The sequence below is a fragment of the Maylandia zebra genome, linkage group LG8 (assembly GCF_041146795.1).
Source record: "Maylandia zebra isolate NMK-2024a linkage group LG8, Mzebra_GT3a, whole genome shotgun sequence".
In the NCBI taxonomy this organism is placed as follows: domain Eukaryota; kingdom Metazoa; phylum Chordata; class Actinopteri; order Cichliformes; family Cichlidae; genus Maylandia; species Maylandia zebra.
Genome location: NC_135174.1, coordinates 18,483,731 through 18,509,884, shown reverse-complemented (window position 1 = coordinate 18,509,884; position 26,154 = coordinate 18,483,731). Strand labels below are relative to the sequence as shown.

The following is a 26,154-nucleotide window of genomic DNA, read 5'->3' as shown; positions in this document are numbered from 1 at the left end:
TAGATTCTTACCCTACCAACTAAATATTAAACACTGATGTAGACCAGGCAATGTTTTTCCAGTCTTTTGTTCTTAAATTTGGTGAGGCTTCAACATGCATACCATTCTTTCTCCTTTGTGATTATTATGTGGAAAAATCTCAGCAGCAGTTTCTGAAAAATTAAACCATGCTACACTTAACGTCACTAAAATCACCCTTTTTTTTTAATCCATTTTGATGCTCAGTTTGAACTTCAGCAGGTTGTCCTGACCGAATCTATATGCTTATAGTGAAAACACCAAATGTAAAAAGGCTCATTTACACCACTGAACCCTGCTCTCAAAAACTGACATAGACATAACACTAACTTTCACCACTTATTTCTCAAATCCAGATACACAAAGTTTTAAAAACATGTTTAGTGACTTCTTCTGTAAGTTTGGAGCTTTACGTCACCGTCTTGGTTGGCTGGTTGCGGTCAATAGACTTACATCAGCTAGCTTCTGTTACCTACCTAGTAACAGAACCAATAACTTGGGGGGATATAAGGACACTAAAACTAAAAATCAGCTTAAGGGGATCACTTTTGTGCTGTCCCTGGCTGCAACCAAGGTTAAATATAACCCTGGTGTCCACTTTAACACTCTGTCTCTTAAGCAGTAAGTGTTGTTTCGTTGTTTGGCTTGATGCACTGACAGGGGAAACTACACCTGGATGATTAGATACTATTTTGTGTCCCCTGGAGCTTTATTCTTTTACTCTGCAGCACCACCACCAGCCAAAAGCTTAATGACAAGATACAAATTACCTGCCAATTGTTAGCATTCTGATGTTGTTGTTAAGCTAGTGCCACTGTAGCTGATTGCAGCCTGGGGTGCTAAGAATCTTTGCAGCCCAGAAAGGATGCTGGCCAGATTTCATGTTCTGCTGATTCTCTTCACTCCTGATCCTGTAGTACTCATAATTAATTTCATTTCTAATTCCACCATTATTCTGTTCTACATAATATGATTAAAAATTCACTCTCCTCTCCTTTTGAGTTCCCACGTCTGTTTGGTTTCTTCCTGTAGCTCATCCTACACCATCCCTCTCTCCTTCAGTGGCTCTACTTTTGGTTTCTTTTGGACTCCTTGCCTGTCTTCGTGTGCTGCAGTCAGGCTCATCTGTCTCACTTGCTGTTATGCAGCACTGTGCATCATTTTCTTTTCTTCCCAGTTGTAGCAGATTCCTTCAATTTCAGGTGTGTAAGACACATAAGGTGCAGGAGATAACTTCAGCAAACTGCGGTTTACCCTCGAGCACACAAGGAAGAGCTGCAGTTCACGACTGTTGATGAGCTGTATAGCATGGAAATAACCTCCCAGCTTATCCTGTAGATAAGCAAGCAAGAGGGAGGCAGTCATTTGCCAGTTAGTTAAGCTTTATAGCTGCACACAGTCAGCTTTTGGAGGCAATGGAGGAGGAGAAGGGGTTAGAAGAGGATGAAAAGAAGTAAGAAGTCAAAGGAAAGATGGAGGAGAAGAGAGAGATTTATTTATGCTGCATCCTTAACTAGGGATGTTATTATAGCACAATAAGAGCTGCAGACAAAGTCCAGATTATACTGTTTGGAGTATGCAGCAGCTTATAGGCTGAATCATTTTATCAGTACTGAGCGTAACCCGCCAAAAAAAGAGTTTTATATTTATCAAGAATATTCTTAATTTTTCTCCATGTTGCAGTGGTTTCACTGTGCCAGTAATTTACATATTTGTGTGTGCAGAGATGTAGATCAGCATCACTGAATATTAATTGTTCTGTTGAGAAAGGGTAACTGAATGGGCTGCAAGTGAAATTGAATTTAACCGCTTTTCTTAGGCAAGTTGCTGCAACTGAAGCATGAAAGCTGTGGATTAATTTGTTGATGCGAATTCCATTATTCAAACCGCTTATGCAAGTTCATCAGCCGTTTGCAATTTCATTTTCTGTCCGATAGTAAAGTAATCATTCTTGCTTTGACCGAAAAACAACGGCGAGCAGAATCACGTTTCCTTCATGGCATAACATGCTTTGAGGGAAAAATTTATGGTTGTGTAGCTTTGCAGGTCTTTTTAAAATGCTGTGCTGAGGAAATTTTCCCTAACTGCATCAAGTTTTCAAGTAATGCTGAGGCAAACTGAAGTAAGCGGCTGTAAAACTGTGTCGCTTGTGAAACATCAGCAAAAAGGAAGGAAGTGAAGGTACATCTACAGTTCATAGCCACCGTGTCACTATGCATTTCACTGTGTGCTTTCCCTTTTTTAAGAGCTGTTTACAGTGAGAAATCAGGATGAAATATGCACATGACTCAGTTAAGTGACTGTAATACTAGTCTATACTGTCATGAGTGGCAGAAGAGGACCTAAATGTAGACTTCTGAGGCAAAAAGCAATAAACAAACAAACAAAATCAACATTTATTTAGCTGGACTATTGAGTCCATAGCAGAAAATTAATTGCAGAATCCAAAGAAGCCTAACAAACAATAAGACAAAGGCAGACAGCAACTCTGCAAACACAGAATAGCAATTGGGGCAGAGTGGAGACATCTGAGAGACACAGCTGAACTAAATCAGATAACAAGAGGTGGTGAGGTAAAACTAAAACATGGCACCGGAGACAAATGACTATCAAAATAAAAACAGGAAGTAACAAGACAGAAAAACACCACACAGAGACTCTAAGACTTGACAGGGAACAGAGGGCAGGTAAAACACAATGTAGCCTCAAGGACTTAAATCTATTTTATGATAACACAAAAAAACCCAAAATGGATAATCCAGAAACACAATTACACAAATCACAAATAAGAAAACTGTTAACAAAGGACTAAGAACAGCCCAAAAACCCAAAGCGCTGGGTCAAAGAACCCAGGACCACATAAACACACAGAATCATTAACAAGCTCTAAGAGTCAGACTCATTATACTTTTTCTCTTGTATAGTGCTTAACAAATTTGTTTGACCACCACACAGTGGAAGGCTTATATCACATCGGCCCCAAATGAAAATTTTAATGATTCTGTGATGGTTAATCCTATACTATGTGCTGAGCACATACTAATGCACTAATACTCAAATCTAACATTTATCGGTAACCACAAATGTTCAAATTTACTGTTTTACAAAATCCTAAAAAATGGTAAAGCACATTATTTTTTTTAGTAAGATACTTGTATTTCTGAATAGATGAACTAGTTTTACTGGCTAAATGTTGTGCTTGAAGTCCAGTGTGCCGTCTCAAATTTGGGTATCAACACGTGAATTCAGATTGTTTTTTGTTTAATAAATAGCAATATATGTCTCAGTTCTGAACACAAATGTTCAGAAACCTCTGAAAATGTTTGCATTTCCTGTTTTTATTACAGGTGGTCTAATAAATGAATTAAGCAAATGTTTATATGCAGCATTATATCTCTCCATCTCTTTCTCAAAACCTAAAGAGCCGTGGGCACCTGTTTAAACTAAAAGGCAGGTATTTGTGTCAGAGTGGGTCACTTGGCCCTTACACCACGTGTTTGGGAGTCTATTGTCTCTATACTCCCAGTGAGGCTGGGGTGTGAGTCAGCGAGTGGCAGTGCCAACCCTTTTTGGCATGTTGAACACAAATCTCAGTGTCATTCTGGCCAGCTGCCTATCCTCTCCACCTAGCCTTTTCTTTAGCCATCTCATCCCTGACTCGCTCACAGAATCACTGCTGCTGACAATCTGGTTTTTCTTTCAGTTGCTCTATTGCTGTGTACTGCAGACGCATAATGTACTGTGTCCTGCTCCAGAGTGAGTTCGATCGACTTTACAAGAAGACATCTTTTCAAAGTCTATCATATTAGTTATATTTTGCTCTCGTGAGAAAGAAAATATTGCTAAAATGTAAAGATATATTAAAGACTCTCTCCACTTAAAATTACGTTTATAACTTTTCACTAACATAGTGATACCAAAAGCTTGTGTTACCTACAGTTAGCGGTGCTTTTTAGGTACACAGCAAGTATATCATGTATTTTAAAAAGCTGTTGTGATTGCATCTCATAATGTCTTCTGCCAGCATTTATCAGACTCATGGCTAAAATGATAAAGATTCCTACCTTCCACTGCCAACATCACCTCAAAACGCAAAAAGGAGTTTGCATCATTATCCAAAGTAAGAAACCGAGTGGGTGTAATTGTGGACGTGACAAATTTTCACTTAGTTATGACCTTACTCAGTATGAGCAAATGACATTTTGTTATTGTTGACACACACACACACACACACACACACACACACACACACACACACACACACACACACACACACACACACTGTAAACACTTTCATTCCACATCTCTAAAATGTTTTCTTGAACCCTCAGCCTTAAAGCTGTAATGACCAAACAAAATAGCTTTCATATTGGGCTGGATTTTGAGCTGGATCTCACAGGGAAAGAAAAACACATGTAATCATTGGCATAGAGTAAATCTTTAGGCAACAGCAGTCTGTGAAGAGACACTGTTTGGCACAGTAGAACTGCCTGTGAAGCTAAATATAGCTGCCACATTTGTTTAGCGAATTATTCCTATGCAGCATCAGCAATAGAATCTAGTTTTGTATGTCACATCTTCTTCTTCTTCTTCTCCCCCCTTTAGGGATCACCACCATGGATGATCTGCCTCTGTCTCACTCTGTCTCTCTGTCTCACTCTGCATATCCTCCTTCAGTGCATCCATGAACCTTCTCTGATTTATTCATCTCTCGGCCGCTCCATATTCAATCTATCCTTTGCCCAGTATATCCCCTACCCCCTCTTCTGCACATGTCTTAACCTTGTCTTCAAACTAGTCAACCTGAGCTGTCCCTCTGAAATATTGATTTGTAAACTTGTCAGTCCTGATCACTACCAATAACAATCTGAGCATCTTCAGCTCTGCCACCTTTAGCACCAAACTCCTGTCTTGTTAGCGCCACCGTCACTAAACCATACATCCAAGCAGGTCTCACTACCATTTTATAAACCTTCCCTTTCCTTCTTGCTGCTATCCTTCTGACACAAATCACACCTGACACTCCACCCACTCCACCCTGCTTACATGCACTTCTTACCTCTATTGCGCACTGTCCATTGCTCTGGATGGTTGACCCCATTCGACCCTCACTATCTCTACTGCCTGCATGCTCACCTTTCTATACATCTTCCTCTCATTCACACACATGCATTCTGCGTGGGCTTTCATTCCTCTGCAAACATCATAGTCCACGGAGACTCCTGCCTGACCTCATCTGCCAACTTGTCCTTCAGCACTGTAAACAATAAGGTTCTCAGAGCCGATCTCTGATGTAATCCCAACCCCACCTTGAACCATCCATCGCTCTTACCTCACCCTGTCTTGCTGTCCTCATACATGTCCTGTACCACCCTCACATATTTCTCTGCCACTCTGGCCTTTCTCATGCAGTACCACAGCTTCACTCTTGGGACCCTATCATATGCTTTTTCTAGATCCACAAAGACACAGTGCAGCTTCTTCTGATATCCTCAATACTTCTCCATCACCACTTTCAAAGCAACAAAAGCACCAATTGAAACATTTGAAGCTGAAGTACTGAAAATGGTTTCTAAATGAAGTTATGATGATGATTATTTGACTTGTCTGCTTCTTTACAACGATACCAACATCCCCTCTGGCCAGGAGTTTGGTCAGTTAACTCAGCGGTCCCAACCTTTTTTGCGCCACGGACCGGTTTATGTCCGACAATATTTTCACCGGCCTTTAAGGTGTCGCGGATAAATACAATAAAATAAAATTAGTACCGGTACCGAAAAAAGAAGATTTATTCATAACACACGTGAAAAGACCCAGGAAAACCAAGTTAACGATAAAAACGATAACAAAATAACGCCGAAAACCGATAAAAACCCTGAAAACCATACATTTCACACCTGAGCCTCAACTCTCGAGGCCCGGTACCAAACAACCCACGGTCCGAGGCCCGGGGGTTGGGGACCGCTGAGTTAACTGACGGCCTACGGTTCCCAGGAGGGAGAGCATTTCACATTTTTTGGTGAAATAAAAACCAAATATTTGATGGTTCACCATCAAATTGATGACTTTCATCAGATGTAAACCTTGGGCTGAATTGGGTTTGAATTATATTTGATCCCCTGTCTTTTCACCACTATCAACACCGTTAGGTCAAATTGTAGATAATATAAGTTATTGACAGTAAATACTTTACTGTATGTTTATCTATCATGTAATGGCCGTTCATTTCTTTTTCATGTCCTGCTCCCTGAGCTTGTAGTGAGCTGTGTTGCTCAGCAGGTAATATGCTTTCTTGCTCCAATTAGGTCAGAATCATTTTCACATAATCAGATTATAGTCAGACAATTTAATTTCTTGTTGTTAATAACTTCTAAAATTGTTATTAAATTATACCGTAGTTAAAGACAGGTCTGCGTTTGCTCCACCTGTCACCGTGTCTGTTTGCTTCTGCCTCGTAACACAAGAAAGGATGAGTGTGAGTCTTTGATTCATCTTACAGTCAGTTACCTGAATAGTGTCGCACTGATGTTCACAACTGCTTTTTACTGCAGGGAAAATGACACATTCCTTGTGACCTCATGACAGTTGTGGTGTATAAATAAATCATACTGTTTTTAGCAAAGTTTGACATCTCTTTCTTTATATTTATATTAAAAAAATCTTTTTAGAGGACCGCATCTACAGTGTGATCATTCTGAATGAAATAAGATTTCATTCTCTACACTTGACTTGGTTCCTTCTCTCATTTCACCATCTCTCACCCCGAAAGTCTCACTTGGATCCTTTTTTTTTCATGATAGCTCACACTTATATATTTCATAGTTCACACCTGACCTGGTAGAGCAAACACTGGGGACTCTGTGTTTTCACATTGTCATTAAATACTGTCACTTTGTAAATAGAATGAAAATAGAGAACCACACGTGAAGTTGGAATAAAAGAAAGGAAATAGATCCGCTACAAGGCAAAAAAAATAAAAAATAAAAAAATAAAATCCACACAGAAAAAGTGGGCCATGTATTCCATGTGGATCAAACTAGCAATGAAAAACTCTTCAAAGTGATAAATAAAAAAACAAGGCTGTTTCACACACGAGCAAACGTTTGCTTGTTATATCATGAAAGAGATTTGTCTCCTATCAGGAATTAGTAGGTTAACATTTGACCCAGATACAGCGGAGATCTGAGGTTGTTCATTACATCAAAGACTTTAAATTAAGCTTTCTCATTTAAAAAGAAAATGATCTTTAAAATAACACACTTTTTCACTGAGTGGCTTTAAGGCTGAGTTGGCCTCATGAGACAACTGAAATATGCAACTTGTCTCCTATTTTCTTATTGCAGGCTATTCAGATTCTTAATAATCTTCCAAAGCTTGTTGCACTTGGCAACTTTTTGTGCTACAGTGTCCAGCATTGTTATTTCCGTCTCTTCATGGAGAACCTTTAGACCTGTATGACATGTTTTTATTCTGTGAGCAGTTTTCTAAAGATACCAAGTCCTACATACTTCCCATTACACAAAACCATTTAAAACTACAGCATCTCTTAGAGATTAGTTTAGTTTCCAAGAAGTAAGTTTGTGTTGTGATAGCTATTTCTGCTCTCGGGCTGTGTTGGCAGCAAAGAGATTTGCACTGTGTGCAGCACACGAGATAACATGTGACTGTCCTTAGTGACCTGCACAGGCTGGCAGATACTCTCAGACTTTGCTATGTAACTGCTGAAAGTGTCTGTTAATCTATGCTTAGTCTGATCAACGAATTTAGCATTTCAATCCTATGACTGTCATCGCTTTTATAATTGTCACACTCACAGTGGTAAGGTTTTATTTAAAGGAACAAGTGGACCCAAAGGAACTAGAGATACTTTCTTTCTATATTTATACTAATATAAATATAGAAAGAAAGTATCTCTAGTTCCTTGTGGCCTTAAGGCGATGCAGTGGTTAGTACTGCCATTTCACAGCAAGAAGGTCCTGGATTTGAATCCAGCCTTGAGCCTTTCTGTGAGGAGTTTGCATGTTCTCCCCGTGTCTGGGTTGTCTCCAGGTATTCTGGCTTTGTCCTACAATCCAAAGTAATGCATGGGGTTATCTAAACCGGCTAAAGGTATTAATGTGGATTTAAATATTTGTCTGTCTCTATGTGTTAGCCTTGTGACAGACTGGGATAGTGATCATTGGGTTACAAAAAAAATCAGATAAAAAATCCCTGCAGTCAGTCACCAGCCAGTGGTTCTTTGTGGTCCTTCACAGTTGTTGACATATTTTTTTCCCTTCTGTGACTGGGACCTAAATGGGAGGCTTATTTGAGACAATCTATCAGGTTTTCTGTTGCATCATTTAAGGCTTTTTTAAAAAGGCTTTATACAGATTTTCCTTTTTTACATATGCAATACGCTTTTGCTGCTGAGAATACAAATAAACAGACTTCAGTATGAATGAAGTGCAGCTGAACAAATACATAATGTAGTTCAATCATACTATTTATTCTTATAATTATATTTGATTTCTTTAATATGACATGGATGAGGCAGAGTGATAAAATAGATATTGGTGTTGCATTTATCTGGTGTGATTCCTTGGTTTTGAAGATAGAAGCAGCATTCAAAAACTGTGGGTGTATAATGGATGCAAGTGGGTGACAATGATAATTAATCTTTTGGTCTACACTGACATGATGGCATTGCACAGCTGCTGTAGATTCATGATGTGTTTGAACTTCACCAGGTTATGTCGACCATGTGTGCATGAAAGAATGGTGAATGAACTGGTACTTTTACAACACATTTTAAGTCAGGTAAGCAATCAAAGCACATTCTACTACAAGTTTAATTCACCCAGTTACTCATATATTCATACAGAACTTTGTGACTTCTATGTCTTTGAAAAGCACTATATAAATAAACCTTACTTACTTGAGCCACAGCTGACCCATACATTGATGCATCCAGTGGCTGGTTGGATATTTGCATCATCAAGCAGTACTTAATATAGAGGCCGGTAAGTGTATATCACTTTTTCAAAATTTAAGTTCTTTTTGCTTCTGAGACCAATAAAAACATTTTAGCTGACAAGGTCAGCAGATGACTAATGCATTCATTACAACTCAATGTTACCCAGATGAATTCTGGGGTATAATGCTTGTTTAATGCTTAATAAAAGCTGTTGGCCACATACAGAGAAACCCCCCGGCCTGAGCAATGTGTGCATTCTTTTGAAGTCGAGGGTCTAATGATAGAAAGATAAAACTTGCATCAGGAAGGTCATATGCAGCATAATCTTCCAATAAGGGCATATAAGGACAATGACTAAAGAATTTTGATTGTGCTTTACAATGACAGCAACCCAGCAAACTTACAGTAATCCTCCTGAGGATTATGATAATGTTGACACTATTATCCATGAGTTCAATAAAGTCCAAAAAGTGGATTGAAGAGCAGATAAAAAACAAGGTTGAGTGGTAGGTGTTACAAGAAAAGGTGCTTTAACTGAAAACGTACCTAACAAATCTTTAATCTAAAACAGGGAGCTAGCAATGACCTGATAAAGACAGAGGGAGAAGAAAAGGCTAAATACAGATTAACACAAAGTCAGTGATAGAGAGAATGAGAACCCCGACTAAAACCAATCCAGTTCTTCATCTGTTTCTTACTATATGTAATAAATTGTACTTATTGGTGGCTGAATGGCACCACAAGCTCTGGAGGCAACAAACACAGCCCAAGCAGAGCCCAACTGAAGCATTTCAGAGCAAAACCAAAACTGTCTGGCCACCCAGTGCTGGGAAGCAGCTGAAGTCAGCTGTCTCTCCAGACTGCCTGCTGGGAAAATACAGTTTTACTCCTGGAAACAGATGAGAATCAAAGTATAGATGACAAATGATAATTTGGAAATGAGAGGGAGCGTGCAGATTGACAGATTTAAAAATGGGAGAGGAGAAGGAAGAGAGGCTAGATAGAGGGGAAGCAAAAGAGAAAATAGGGTTATGCTAATTTGAATGGATGGGGAGATTAAATAGAGGCATATCAGGTCATGTGCCTTCTAGAGACAGGGCCCTAATCCCCTTCTCCTGCTTCTTGCAGCTCTACTTCGCAAACATACAGTACAAATGCACACACTCGCACATATTCACATACACAAGATGACGTAAAAAGACTGGTGCACTGTGGAGAGCATTTTAGATGACAGTCGGGAAAATGGAGTAAGACATCTGGAACTGCAGGGAAAAGAAGAAAGAGTGAAGAAACAACATGTGTAAAATATTTTATTTTACTTTTTTCTTCTGTTACCAGTGCACGCTGTTGGTCCTTCTGGAATATTTACTTTGAGCAAACTTCACATGTGATAAGGATTTGTTTTATTTTTTATCTTTTGCAAAGTCAAGGCTTGTAATCAAACACATATTTACCTTTAAACCTGAATTAGACATCAAAAATACACGCTGAGAGACAGAGAATCAGCAAGCATATGGAAGACAGAGTATCATAAGTAGAATGAAAAAGTACTTCCTTAAGCAAATATTAAAAGATGATGCTTTAAAATAGATATCAGCAAGAATCCTGCCATGACATGACAGCAAAGGACATCAACTATGTCTAATAATAATTATTTGGCAACCAAGTGTTTTCAGTGGCTAATAAATGTAGCAAAAATATCCATACAAATGTGGACATTCAGTTGTACATACTTATTTGATGCTCAGCTGATGATATTTGCAAAACAAGAAATAGATAAAAAGCACAGATGAGTTCTGTGACATGTAAAAGGGCAAAAAAATCTTAATCATCAGGAAATGATTACATATACCTATGAAGTATCAAAATGTATGCACGAAGGTCATAACCTCACTCTGTTCATTTCTAGAGCTGATACTAGCTCACACACACAGTTACGCAGAGGAGCCCTTGAGAGTCCTTATCAGCTTTTTCATGCATTTAAGATAAGATAATATGGTCTTCAATTTACATAATTTCCTGCTCCAAAATAACACAACATTGCAGCAGAAATTGACAAAGGCAGGCTCTGTCAGTGTGCTGTTAAACTGCTCAAGGCCAGCTATGATTATTTCAGACAACTGCCACTAAAAAAACTGGGACATGGTGTACAAACATCATCTTCCTCAGATAGAATATTTTGGTGAAGATAGATAAATAGGTAGAAAATATTGTATAAAAACATTTCATTGTGTATATTTTTAAATGTGCACATAAATAAAACTAGACAGGGCAGCATCGCAGCGTGATATGTTTCCCCTATGCTCATTGTCAAAGTGTTTAGTTTTCAGTACAGTATCTAAATATTAATGAATCATTAGCAGTCGGTGCCACTGCTTTGTTCTGAGTCCTTTCTATAATTAGCTTGTTTTTATGGAATACATTACACGCTGTATACAGGTTGTTGCAACAAACACAAACGACCTTGCATGATAAGAGAAGTTCTATTATTGGAATGAAAAGAACTTGTCAACTATAAAACCAGACAGTTTCACATGTAAGGCTGATAATAAGTGACAGACACACACACATAGAGGCAGGCAAGAGAGGGGAGGAGCTGTCCTTGGTGCTGAATCAGCCACCTGTGCTTTGCTGCTGGTGCTCTTTGTGAACTGTCTACGCACATAGTATTGTATTGTTTTAAAATATATTCTTATTTTCTTCTTGTTCAATTTTTTTAATTGGACTTTAATTTTAAATACATAAGATAAAATCTATAAAATCAAATACTTGCACATATTTATGAGAAATAACTTGGTATAAGAATAGTATGCAAGTACAAGATAAATCAGTCCTGGGTATCCATACGCATGTGCAGACACCTGCTCACAAAATTTAGAAGTGCAAACCTTTTATAAACACGGTTGTATTTGCCTCCATACCTCCACTATGCTACTTTAGTGTCCCTTTAGCTTTAACCATTGTTCTTGTGGTGTACAAATAAACATTGTATTGCACGAAATTCAGCCTTATTGCCTTTCATTTTTCATCAACCCCTGCATATTGCCCCAGTAGTGAATGCAGTCTTGCTTTCAGGAAACTGAATGAGATCATATTGTACGCAACCGTTTTCAGTGGGGGAAGAAGTTTCATTTCACTAATGAAGTAATAATATTACATTTGCAGGCTTGCTACCAATATCCTGTGCATCAGGAGAAGTGTATTAGCATCGCACCGCACTTAAACATCAACAACATAATCATGCTATTTTTATATGCGATATATTGGAATTTTCTACCACGTGCAATATTGTGGAGATAATCTACTGTTTGCTGGAGCAAATTTAAACAAGTCAAAGTTGACAAAGTTTAATTCCAAATAATAAAACCACTTTTTATAAACACAGTTAGCTAAGAAATCTTTCACTGAAGGAAAATAAGCTGTCGAAACACATCATTACAATGTTGAGCGACCATTCGAGACATTTACACTATTTTATTGGCCCTTACTCTCCATTGTAGGCAAAAGCGTAACAACAACATAGACGCTGAATATCTAAATACGATGCTTATAAGGAGAATTCAACAGCTTTCACCTGAATCTGGTACTGCCCCTTCATCACCATCATTTTCCAGCCTATAGAATTCAGCTCCTCTGCTGCTTTTGGCGTAGTTTCGTTGGTCTCGACCAATCAGGACGAGCGGAGCACTTGTGACGGTGAAATCAAAGTTGTTGTAGGAGCGCGTGTGCAAGTGAGCGAGCGAGCGGAGAAAAACTGGCCGGTGTGAGAGAGAGGAGAGAGGCGGCGGAGGGAAGTGGACGAACCGGCTGGCTGCAGCTGTTGGATATTTTTCCCACCGTGTCTTCAGAGCGAAAAAAAAAAGGACAGAGAGAGCTTTAAAGCGTATTCCTAGATGGCTGCTGTCCACAAGTTAGCAGTCAGAATCGGTCCAGGGTCGCTGCACGAGAGACCGTAGGGATGCTTGCACCTCTGCATGCGTAGTTTCCAGATTCCTCTGTCGCTGTGGACTTGCCAGTTTGGTTGAGTTTTCCTGAGGAAGGAAGTTTTTTTTTTAAACAGAAAATGACAGAAATAAGCGAAAAGGAGAACGAACCTCAAAACCGGGACCTTCACCGACCACAGGCTACTGTGCCTAGTCAACAAGAATCAAAGGTAACGGAACACACCTGTGTAAAAACTGCAGGATTTTTTTTTAAAAGCAATAATCTGTTACTGATAGAGGAATGTTTTTATATCATTTTCTTTACTGTTTTATTTAGTGGTCTTTCAGTTTAAAAGAAATAATTTTTAATATGTAAATTGGGACTAAGTGCGAGTATTTACTTTCCCACGAGGCTAATTCTGTGGCGGCTTGCATAACAACCCTAACCCGCTTTAATTCAGGTAATTAGCTTGGCCTCAGAGTTGGAGAGCAGAGATTACACAGAGGGGTGTAAGCGTTGTCTGGTATGTGTGCACAAAATATCAAAAGCTGCAAGTAAACAAAGAAGAAAGGTCCTTATTGCTTGTTTAGCTTAGGTCAGAGAAGGATGTCCACAGTCGTTTTGTGTACATGCTGTAAATATTAGAAGTACAGTGTCCCAGAAGAGGAGTCCTCCCTGCTGCCAAACATGGAATCCAGTCGCCCTTTTATAACACCTCGTGTCTAGTTAAATGGATGTGCCAACACTTCTTCTGTGCTTTATCTGCTAATGTTGGCTGTTATTTGATTAAGTACATTAATTTAGGCATTGGCAGTTTGCAGACATATGAGATTACTAGACGTACAGTGCATTAGTTATCACTAATGTACACATGGAGGCTGGGAAGAGAGACTGCAGCAGCCAGCTTTAATAGTCTGCAAATAGAATTAAACAAGTCTCCCCTTGAAGTAGGTTTAATTTTGTTCCACTCATTTGTGCTCCAGTTCTCTCACTTAAATCTATGCCCTGAGAATACCTGAACAAGGTTTGGATGCTAATGCTTGTTTTCAGGGACCCTGCTTGTTTTGAGGTTAAATTGATGAGTCCAATATCCTTGGCTAAATTCAGAACCATTGTCATCGCCATTACTACTGCTCCTGCGATTAGCCTTATTTTAATCTTGTAATATGAGTTCATTGTAGTTCTTTCTGATGTAGTGTTTTGGTTTTCAGCCTTGTATACTGCCATCTTGGCTAAACTTCCAACCTCAGTAGGATTTTCCCAAATAAGTGGGGGGAAAAGTGAAAATAGAAAATTTAAGGTCAGCTTTTTATGGCAAATGGCCTTTCGGATGCAACCCTGAAGGCTTCTGTGTCCTCCAGGATAATAATAATAATAATAATGTTAATATTAATATTAATAATAATAATGGTAATAATAATAATAGTAGTAGTAACTAAGAACAACTAAATTTTTTTTTAAAAAGGACATGGAAAACCCTCTTTAAAATAGGACCAAATGATCTGGAAAACAGAGTGGTGCTCACATCAAGGCATCGAAAGCATGGAGGAGACAAACATCTGATGACATGAAGACTCTAGTGACACTTAAAGTACAGGGTGGGCCATTTATATGGATACACCGTAATAAAATGGGAATGGTTGGTGATATTAAAGTCCTGTTTGTGGCACATTAGTATACGTGAGGGGGCAAACTCCTCAAGATGGGTGGTGACCATGGTGGCCATTTAGAAGTCGGCCATCTTGGATACAACTTTTGTTTTTTCAATAGGAAGAGGGCCATGTGACATATCAAACTTATTGGTAATGTCACAAGAAAAACAATGGTGTGCTTGGTTTCAATGTAACTTTATTCTTTCATGAGTTATTTACAAGTTTCTGACCATTTATAAAATGTGTTCAATGTGCTGCCCATTGTGTTGGATTGTCAATGCAACCCTCTTCACACGCTGATAGCAACACCACAGGAGAAATGCCAGCACAGGCATGCAGTATCCATAGTTTCAGGTGCTGCACATCTCGTATCTTCAAACCATAGACAATTGCCTTCAGATGACCCCAAAGATAAAAGTCTTAAGGGGGTCAGATCGGGAGACCTTGGGGGCCAATTAACTGGCCCACGATGACCAGTCCAGGAAACTGTTCATCTAGGAATGCTTGGACCTGGCACCCATAATGTGGTGGTGCACCATCTTGCTGGAAAAACTCAGGGAACGTGCCAGCTTCAGTGCATAAAGAGGGAAACACATCATCATGTAGCAATTTCAAATATCCAGTGGCCTTGAAGTTTCCATTGATGAAGAATGGACCCACTATCGTTGTACCCCATATACCACACCAAACCCTCACTTTTGTTGTTCCAACAGTCTTGGAGGGATCCATCCAATGTGGGTTAGTGTCAGACCAATAGCGGTGGTTTTGTTTGTTAACTTCACCATTCACATAAAAGTTTGCCTCATCACTGAACAAAATCTTCTGCGTGAACTGAGGGTCCTGTTCCAATTTTTGTTTTGCCCATTCTGCAAATTCTGTGCGCCGATCTGGGTCATCCTCGTTGAGATGCTGCAGTAGCTGGAGTTTGTAAGGGTGCCATTTGTGAGTAGCTAATATCCGCCGAAGGGATGTTCGACTAATGCCACTCTCCAGTGACATGCGGCGAGTGCTACGCTGTGGGCGCTTGCTGAATGAAGCTAGGACAGCCACTGATGTTTCTTCATTAGTGACAGTTTTCTTGCATCCACATTTTGGCAAATCCAACACTGAACCAACTTAGCAAGCAGTTTGCTAACTGTAGCATGGGAGATGGGTGGTCTCGTAGGGTGTCTTGCATTGAAATCTGCTGTAATGACCCGGTTACTGCATTCACCAGATATCAACACAATTTCAATCCGCTCCTCACGTGTTAACCTCTTCGACATGTCAATGGCTGTGAACAAAGAGAAACTTGTAAATAACTCATGAAAGAATAAAGTTACATTGAAACCAAGCACACCATTGTTTTTCTTGTGACATTACCAATAGGTTTGATGTGTCACATGGCCCTCTTCCTATTGAAAAAACAAAAGTTGTATCCAAGATGGCCGACTTCTAAATGGCCACCATGGTCACCACCCATCTTGAGGAGTTTGCCCCCTCACATATACTAATGTGCCACAAACAGGACTTTAATATCACCAACCATTCCCATGTTATTACGGTGTATCCATATAAATGGCCCACCCTGTACTTTAAGTGTCACTAGAGTCTTCATGTCATCAGATGTTTGTCTCCTCCATGCTTTCGATGCCCTGGAGTGCTAATGTATACTCACCTACATTTAAATCTAGTTTATGGTCTCTGCACTGGTAATGTCACACCAAACGTGACATTACTACAGCACCGTATCCATTTATGCTGGTGCTTGAGGCACTGGACTTGCTGCAGTCTTAAAATGAAGGTGTTACCATTCAGAAGAAAGCTCTGCACCAGCTCTGGAGCAGGAGTAAAAGTTGGGAGGCAAGTTTTCCCTAGAAAGTCTTTTTAAGCTGTATACAGGGTAACAACAGCGAGCATAAACTAGGTGTCATGCTTCTGCCTGCCTTGCTCTGCAGTTTTGTCACCAAAGTTGTGTCGTTGTGAGGTGTAGTTAAATTTTTTTTGTCATGTAAGGTAAAGTGGAGGGTTTCAGAAGAGTTTGTTGTGTTTGCTTGTGTTGTACCTCTGGTTTAGATTTAACAGAGGGTTGTTGCCTGCTTTGTAACTCCGAAGTTTTATTTTATTTTTAAATGGATTTGCCAATCCGTTTTTCTCCGAATTGAATCAGAGTAAATTTTCAGTGACTAAACCAGCTTAAATCCCTCACCAACATGGATCTAAATCTCCAACGACAGCTTTAATTGCAGCAAATATCACAATAACAAATCACATTATACTCGTCTTTTGTTGGTCATCACCACAGGGACCTGAAACAGGCCTGGCAGGAAGGGCTCTTTGTTGTTGTTACTTGACTACAGACGGCACAATGGATGGTGGGCAGTGAGGTGCGGCGTGAATTTATGAGACAATCAGCTAGCATATGTTTGCTGTGTCCTGCTAGTGGCTGGGTCATAATTCATGCGAATGCTTGTCCAGACAAAACAGAAATGGGAGGAAACAATCCTCTGAGCTACGTCAGCCATGTCGCCCCGTTGTTTGCAAAACCAGCTGCTGGCACCGTGACCTATTCCCATCTCACAGAAGAATAAGGAAGAGGAAAGGGGAGGGGAAAGATTAAATATGTGTTACAACTGGGGTCTCTTTAAGAGTAATCTACTTGAGAGTATCTGTAGAGATTTACTTGCTTTTTTTTCTTCTGTCACTCTGAATATTTTTACTTAAATCTTTTAATTTCATAACAGTTTCTTCCTTCTGCTCTCGCCCTGTTTCCCCCGTTCTGACTTCTAACAACCAATCTTTTTATTCTTTCTCATCTCTTTAGCAGCTCTCCCTTATGTCTCACTCATTTTCCCCTCTCTCGCTCTCTCTCTCCTCACTGTCCCTCAGCTCTCAGAGTATTTATTGCACCGCTAAGTGGGCCCACTGGCTTTCTTGAGTGCTTCTAATAGAGCTAGTGACAGAGAATGAGTAGTTATTCCACCTCCTCCACCTACGGGCAAGGTGATTGCTCCAAAAATATTATTATTCCTCTCTACTCACTTGGAGCACATGTTGTACAAGTTTATTCGGTATTGAATTTGCTTTTGCTTTTGGCTTGTTGTGTCATGTAAATGCACTTTACATTAAGCTTAGTTTAAAATTAAGACTAAAAACAGGGAACTCGACATCCTGGCGCTGTCCAGAAGCAGCAAAATCAATCCTTCTAGCACCTCTATGAAGACCAACAACTCAACAATTATGGCACGCAACAGTCTCATCGCGGCACGAGTTGTTAAAAACTGTAGTTTATCATGTCTGTAAGGTTGCACGTAGTTATAAGGCTCCAGGCTTTTTTGCCAACCTCTGTATAAAAGGCACCTTTAAGGTTTTCCACTACTGTTTTTTAGCATCACAGATTCTGGAAGCAGCTGAATTTAGCAACCAATTTAGTAACCTTTTAACAAAAGTAAGCTAGCAATTTGCTCCATATTTAGTTATTGTGCTCATTCTATAGCACATTTGATCATGCACACACAGGTATGGAGAGGTCCAAAAGTTGAAGTCCATCCCAGCTAGTTGTCATCTCAAACATAATACTCCCGAGGAACTAAAGACCCAGTCGATTACTTTACATTTGGGTGTTAATGTCTTCCCAATAACAGGAAAATCCTTAATGTTAGCATATAGCTCATAATCTAAAATTCTAATCTGATTATTATCTGATATTCCCATGTAGTATCATTATGTAGTGTTGGCTTTGGCCCATCAGCTGACCCGTCCATTCATCCATCCATGGTGACCATAGCTCAGTAGGTAGAGCAGGTTGTCTATTAATTGGAAGGTTGGTTGACTGGCTGTTCTAGTCTGCATGCCAAAGTATTCTTGTGCAAGATGCTGACCCTCAAGTTGCTCTGCAATGTGTTCATTGGAGTGTGAATGTGTGACTGTTAAATAGAAGGTGCATAGGAAGGAAAAAAGCTGCTTGTATGAATGGGTGAAAGAGGCATGTAAAGCGCTTTGTGCTCAAGTAGAATAGAAACGTGCTCTATAAGCACCAGTCCATTATTGTTATGACTGCTTATAACACAGTTACCTCTTATTTCCATCCGGGTTACTGGGGCAGCAGTTTAAGCAGAGACGTCCAGACCTCCCTCTCCTTGGACACTTCCTCTAAATTTCTGGTAAAGCACTGAGGTCTTCCAACACTAGCTGAAAAACAATTTCCCCGGCTTGTTCTAGGACTGCCCCGGGACCCCTCCCTGTAGGACACGCTGAAAATGCCTCATGCAGGACATACTTAGGAGGCATCCTTGTCAGATGCCTGAACCAATTCAGTTGGCTCCTTTCAATGTGGAGTAGTGGCTCTATTCTGAGGTGTAATGAACTCCTCACCCTTTCTTAGCCCAGAATACTCTACAGAGGAAGCTTGATTCTGCGATTGTAACCATGATCTTTCAGTATCTACCCTCTGCTTGTGACCATTAAATGTTAAATACCTAACTATAAACCATAAATTATAAATGCCAGTTGAATATGTAATGACTTACACAAAGTGGGTGTCATGCAGTATTGTGCATCTGCAGATAAGACTTATTATTATTATTATCATTATTATTATATTAACTTCGTGCGGACTTCTGTCACTCTTTGTAGTTTTTTTTTTTTTTTTTTGCACTTTTTAATGGATTTTTTGGATGTGGGGGGGCTTAAAATATCCCAGGAGAAAAACACGGTGTCACAAGTACAATATGAAAAAAAAGAATGTATTTTTTTTTATATCAGAGCATGTAAACCTATTGCTGTAGAAAAATAAAATTTTAAAACATGTAACTGTTCATAATATGGGTTCTTTAAAACACCACTTTTGTTAAGTAGTGGATAAAATGAGAGCTGTGCTCAGAATCAGCTGCTACATAAAGTTTAATATTCACATTAGACTTTGCGTGCAAATGCTGACAGTGCTTGGTGCCCCGGTCCATAGGGAGTTACACAGACCACCAAATTTTCAGCCAACACAGAAGACATTTTTATGGAGGTAAAGTTATAGCGCAATTTCTGTCTGACTTTGCCCTTCAGTCACTTCTCAGAGCTCTCCTCCTTCTGCTGTTCCTCTCACTAACTTGCTTATCAGCTTTTTTTCCTCCTCTTTAACTAATTAATTGTTTGCTCTCCTCTTAGAATATCACTTTCCTTTCTCTTTCATAATTACTCTGGGCAATTTAAATAAACTTGTAGTTGAAGTTCATCTGTATATCTTTCTTTTTTAGCGTTTCCTGTGCCATAGCTCCCTATTTCTGTATATGATGACTTTTTCCAAAGTTCAGAGTAGATAGATAGTTATGGGTGGTTGGAAGGATAAAGATGAATTAGGGACTGGATTTCAAGCCGGAGTTAGCAGAATTGACTGAACAAGAGGAAAAGCAAAAAAGAGAAGCGTGACAGTGATCATCATATTATCAATAGCCAGAATTTAGATGGTTAAACTAAACTATAGGTTGCACTTATTTTTGATCAAGACTTTCTTTAAAGTGTTCATTAGAAACATGAATTTTAAGATTAGCAATATTTCCACTTCATGAAACAAACCGCACATAAATGCACTGCAGCAAATTGGATAATGATGATCTTCTTCAATAACATTTTGTATAACTAAACTCCTTTTAATGAGCACTCAGTTCATACAGCCTGATTATACTGTGTAGATGATGTTTCTGGACAAAGTGTATTCCGTCTCCTTGTGTTTGTTTCAGCTGCATTCCTGCTGGAAATATCATTCAATTAAAAGTGAGTGAATGATGCATCTTCCTCCTGACAGTCTGTGATGTGTTGTTTTTTGTCTGTAAGATAGATGGATTTGTCCTTCTGACCTTTGAAAATAACTAGAGAGAAGCTTGCAGGGAAGGCAGATAAATGGTTGGGAGACACAGATATTGACAACAGCAGGATTCTCCACAAACTGCAAACTAATAAAACAACTTCTCATTCTTTACAGCCTCACTGTTATACTTATGTATCTCGCATTGTTTTGATTGATGATGAAGTCAGTAAATTACTGCCCTTGATTGGGTTCAGAAATGCTGCTGATTCAGCAGAGTCCCGTGTACAATGTCAGCGAGGAATAAGCAGGGACTTTGTTTAGTACTGACCTTAGGTTATTGCTTTAGGGATAGGGAACTTCTAGGTTATTTTCTCTTTTCAAATATAAAGCTGTTAATGTAATGAGATGGAAGAATTGAAAGTTCACAATGAATAGTTTTCATCTTCAGCTCTAAATGGCAGACTTGCCTTGACCAAATGTGGGGATATGTGTACATGTGTGATGTAAAATAAGATGAATTTATAACAATTACTTATCCTTAAGTTGCTTGTGTTGCTTGGCAACTATGATGTAACTTAGTCATCTACTGAAGAGGGTACTTCTAGTACTGCATTGACATTAAATTAATAAAAATACAGCTTTGACTTTTTCTCCAAGACTGAGACAAGTTTATCAGAGTAGGACGTTTCTCTTTCCGTGTACAACCCCAATTCCAATAAAGTTGATGCGGTGTAAACAAAAACAGAATTCAATGATTTGCAAGTCCCATAAACTTGCATTTGGTCAAATTAGAACATATGAAATTTATCAAATGCTTAAACTTTGAAATTTCACTATTTCATGCCAAACAGTTTGACTCAGTTTAAATTTGATGCAGCAACATATCTTAGGACATAGTTAGGACAAGGGCAACAAAAGGCTGCAAATATGGTGGCCCTGAGAGGTCAAGTGCACTGCAGCCTAAGAAAATGCCAACAAATAGAAAAATACCGCAAAGGCACACAAAGCACAATCCAAGTTGAATAAAACACAACAGAAGCAGAAAATATCAAAACCTCACAAAATATATGGAAGTAATTTAGGGGAAATGATGTGTTGATAAGAAGTGGAGGCCTCGTTGGTGTTCAGCAATCCACACAAAACTGGATCTTGGAGATTCTAGAGCAACTTTTAAAGCAAGTGGGCAATAATTTGTTGACAGGTGTATATGCAGCTATTTTGGCTGCAACCCCAAAATTATAATGACTAGATCCTGATGCGCTCTTCCTTTCATGATCCTTGTTATGAATATTGATCTTGTACAACAAGCTAATGGAACAGGACTGTAGAGGCTTCAAAACTTGACTTTGAGTCCTTTAAGATTTCTTTAGCATTAAAGCAATCCAGCGCTAGTTGTCAATACTTCCACATGTACACAGAAAAAAAACTTTTAATGGTTCATTCAGCTTCTTTATCTTCCAGCAGCTTATGTTGCTATCACAGTATAACTTGGTTTACCACATTCAGATGAACCTGTCAGTCACAGAGGTTGTGTGTGCACTGAATCTGACAAATCACTTAAGTCCCCCTTCTTTCTTTGGACTTTGGCCTCGTAAACTGTCAAAAGTCTGAGTAATTTGTGTAAACAGAATTCAGCTTTCAAAGCAGAGCTGCCTGCAAGAGCACAAATCTGCTGCAGCGTTAACCAAGCAGAAGCTCTCACCAGCGTGATGGCTATTTTGTGTGCTTGGGCTGCTGAGTTCTGCATGTGCAGAACTTAACTACGTAAGTGGCAACGAAAACCTGTACCCGTGTAATTAAATTATTTGCTCATGATTACATTTAATCTTATGTGGGACTTTTGACACGATATAACTCCACAGTCTGCAAAGAAGATGAACAGAAATGTAGAAAATGCAGGTTTTCCAAGATCCCATCAGCCTTACTTTCCATCTAGCTGGTTTAAAAAGGCTGAATAATAGCAGAGGGGTGGTTAGACTGCATATTAATTATTGCTTTAACCAATTAGTTCTTCTTGTGGTTACTGTTTATTTAATGAACTAATTGTGCATATGCCCACCTACAATGGTGCCTTAGTGTTAAGAGGCTTATGTTTGGCCCTTTTTTTTTCTTTTTTTTTGCACATAAATACTGTCACATGCGATGTACCTCAGTGAAATGATAGGAAAGTATTGGAGAAAAATGATGAACATATAATTAGTAAAGAAAACTGCGTGACTTCATTGTCAGAAATGGTGTAATTTTAAAATGAAGCATCTTTTGGAAACCTGTGCTTTGGATTTCACAAGTGTCAAGAAAATTGCAGTTTTGTATTGACGTTACATCAAAGTAACACCTTGCGATAAGTGTTTTTCCTTAGCATTGTGTGAACATCAAAGAGCCATTGTGATTGTCACCTCATACTAACTACAAAGCTGCTTGTGCAGTTAAGCCCTTTAAATGGCTGGATTTGGAGATGCAAGCTGCTTTTGCTGCACAGTTTGGCAGACAGGCTTGTGGGCTCGTGGAGTCTGCTTGCATGGATTGCTAAAACATAGGACTTCAAACAATAGCCAGATATTTTGAAGCCACACACAGAGCTGTGAATGTCATGAAAATGAAAAGACGGGAGAATTTGCCTTGAGTCTGGCCTATTTCTAATCTTTACTGTCTTATTTCTTATTGGTTGATGGACACAGCCAAATGCCTAATACAGTCAAAATAACTTGAGTAATGTCTGGAAAATTTATAAGCCCTCCAATTTTAACAACTTTCTTTTCTTTGCCATGATTTCATCTTTTTTTGTGGATGTGTGAGTGTGTGTCTTTCTCCAATTTTGGCAGGTCAGCTACATAACCCTTTTACTACCACTTATAGGGTGATAATGCAGATCAGGGCAGATTACTTATCGGATTATAACCACTCTTTTAAAAAAGAAAATAATTACTAGGATGGATCCAACACCTAGCCCTGGAAACAGGTTTGATCTGTAAGCTTATTATAAAGGTTATTTTAGGGAGCTTTAAATTTATCTGCGTCTGACTCAAAATTATATCGTGATTCTTCAAGAAAATTTGTAATACTATTTCTAACATTATAGCTAAAAAATAATGAGCTTTTAGTTGATGCTTGCTCGCAGCAGCATTTATAAATGTAAGTAAATGAAAGGAAATTTCCATCCTCCTTTTCCAGTGAGATTCTGTCACTGATGACACGCTCCCTCATTAGAAGTGTGAATCTACCCAAACAAGGTGCCAGCACCAGCATTATAGTGCAATAGTAGTGACACAGCATGAGTGAAATGTAAGCACAAAAGTCACCTATGTTGTGTTTTCCTTGGGTATTTTAACTGAAAGTATGACATGACTTCTTCATGCTTTAATTTAACAATGACTAATGTAAATTAATCTTTCAGTTCTACAGGAGCTGAACAATATTATCACATAATAAAACTGAAAACTATTTTCTACCTGGGCTTTTTAAACCAGCTGCATACAGCTCTGCTTTTCCATCATGCAGCTGCATCAGTCACTTCCATTCATCGTTTGCTCTTCCTGTCATGTGGAGTGTAACTGCTCTAGCAATGCTCAGTGGAGTCATTTGGTTACTTTTGGGTGGCACGTCATCGGCTGCTAGTATCTCCTCTTCATAGTCTGGCTATGCTTGTTTTATGATTGTTGTTGTTGATGTTTTTGTTTTATTTTTTCCAATTTTAGCAGGTACTAAAGGTACAAAATCATTATTGGAAGATGACATGCTGATCTTGCTCTCAGACATTTCCAACCTTTTCCGGTTGTGTGCACTATAGAATGTAAGCAATGATAGCAATTATCTTGCAAGACGACACTAAAAATAAAAAATCTATACTGTTACTACTGTGTCATGGTACTGCCATAATACATACATTTTGTGATGCATCACACTGAACTGTGAAAGGTGGTAAAGTTTAAGGTCCTATGGCAGGCAGGTTGAAGATTGCAGCCCTGGTATAAATGTGAATGTGTGAGGGGAAGTGAGGGTCTCCATTGATGTCAAAAGGAGTCAGGTAGGGAGAAATAAGCAGGACACAGGCAGTAATTTATGACACATTGAGATAAAAGTAAATGCTGTTTCATCTGAATAGGACTCTTGATTATAAACAATGGGCATCAACAAAAAAACCGACAATTTTACCTCTTGGAGTGTTTTTTTTAAAATAAAGTGACAGAACTTTAAGCGAAGGCTCCTTACACATATACACATGGAAAAACTAGAGTTTGGACTTGTTTGGGAAGTTTGTTCTAATCAATGTGACCTGTGCTGCGGTTTGTTCTGGGAGGCATTTCCATTTGCACAAAAGGTTGTTTGAGTAGATGCATTTTTCCCTAATAAGGGCCAACTAATGGAGTGCCTAATGAGGTCACCTTTAATTCACATCTCGGGTCACTGCAAGAGCGCCAAACATCAGACCCCCACTGTGTTTAATGAGACTTTGAGAATCACAAGCAGGCAGAGATCTCCTGAGAACAACACTGCAGTGGGCTTGAGATGCGCAAAGGCTACAAGACACTACAACTGTCCTCGTTTGTACAGACAGAAACGATACCAGACCACATTAAACAAGCATTTCTACATAAATAAAATGGTGTGCAGTTATAAAGTGTGACTACTGAAAAATATATGTTTGTCAAGATCACAAGAAGACTAAAGACTAATTGAGCTACTTGGGGTTCAGTCATTCGTCAGCTCTTAGCGCTTTAATCTTATTGGCCCAAACTGAAGAGAAAGAAGAATTTAATAACCAAACCAGGCTCATAAACCTGATCTAATAAATGCCTATGGATATATTTACGACCAAATCACATAGTTTTATGTATTTGCACCCAGTTCACACTGGGACAGCTTCTTGTCAGAGGAGCCCAGCCAGATTTAAGGCAGCTAAAACTGAATGGGCGGATGTACTGAAATGCTTACAAATAATTACATTTTTAAATTTATTTCATCTACTTTCTTAGTAAAATAAATATCAGCTTTATACATGCTAGATGACCTGGGCATATTATGTAATCTGCCACCAGCTGCTGGTTCAGTTGAATAATCTGTTACTAGAAGGTTTTTACAAACAAATGATGACACCCAGCAGGGATTTTGGCTTCAAAAAAAGCTATCAAAGTTATTTTGAGGCATTACATATACCTAGCTTAAATTTCAATGTCAATAAAAACTGTTTTAAAAACTGTCATATAATGTATCCCAGTCATTTCAGATTTTAAAAAAGTGCATAAAAGTTCTGCTTGTTTTCTGCGAAAATAAGAATTTAAGAGCCTTTTCCCCCTTTATTAATAATTATGATGCCGTCTTCATTGGTGTGTGAGTAATAAATACATTTAACTTTATATTTGACTAAATATTCACTTGATGCTGTGTTGCGGGGGTAATTAGCTGACAGTCATAGACTTTGCCGGTTCATCAGGATTGGAGGACAAGCTTATAGACAGATGCAGATGCTCTGTAACAATAAAAATGGAATTTAAGCTAACATCTTAGCTACCAGTCTTCCCAGATGAATAGATGTGCCCCCCAAAAATGTAAGTAAAGTATAAAAAGAAAAAGAAAAATCAGACACCGCCTCAGTGTGTGTGCACATGCAATATAAGGTCAGCAAGCGCAAACAGCTTCATACAGAACAATAAAATTGTGAAACTGTTTGCAGCTGATGCTGAAAAAGTCGAGGAATAAGATTTAAAGTTGCATTTAATTATTTATTTATAGCACTCATCATCTAGGAAATGCAGAGACTTTAAATGCTGAAAAATGTCTTAGTGTTTTTCACAAACTTTAGACGCTCTTACACTCTGAACAAAGGT

General features: G+C 38.9%; 1 protein-coding gene across 2 annotated transcripts in view; it reads left to right on the top strand.

Annotated features, from left to right (window-relative positions):
- Positions 1 to 12,591: 12,591 nt before the first annotated feature.
- Positions 12,592 to 26,154, top strand: part of LOC101479561 (SH3 and cysteine-rich domain-containing protein 2) — a 34,693-nt gene continuing 21,130 nt past the window's right edge. The window contains exon 1 of one of the 2 annotated variants that reach the window (XM_004561335.4): positions 12,592 to 13,127. In XM_004561335.4, coding sequence (XP_004561392.1) covers positions 13,038 to 13,127 — 90 coding nt within the window. In that variant the 5' untranslated portion in view covers positions 12,592 to 13,037. The remainder of the gene's footprint in view (positions 13,128 to 26,154) is intronic. The other variant, XM_004561334.4, reaches the window with a different exon arrangement.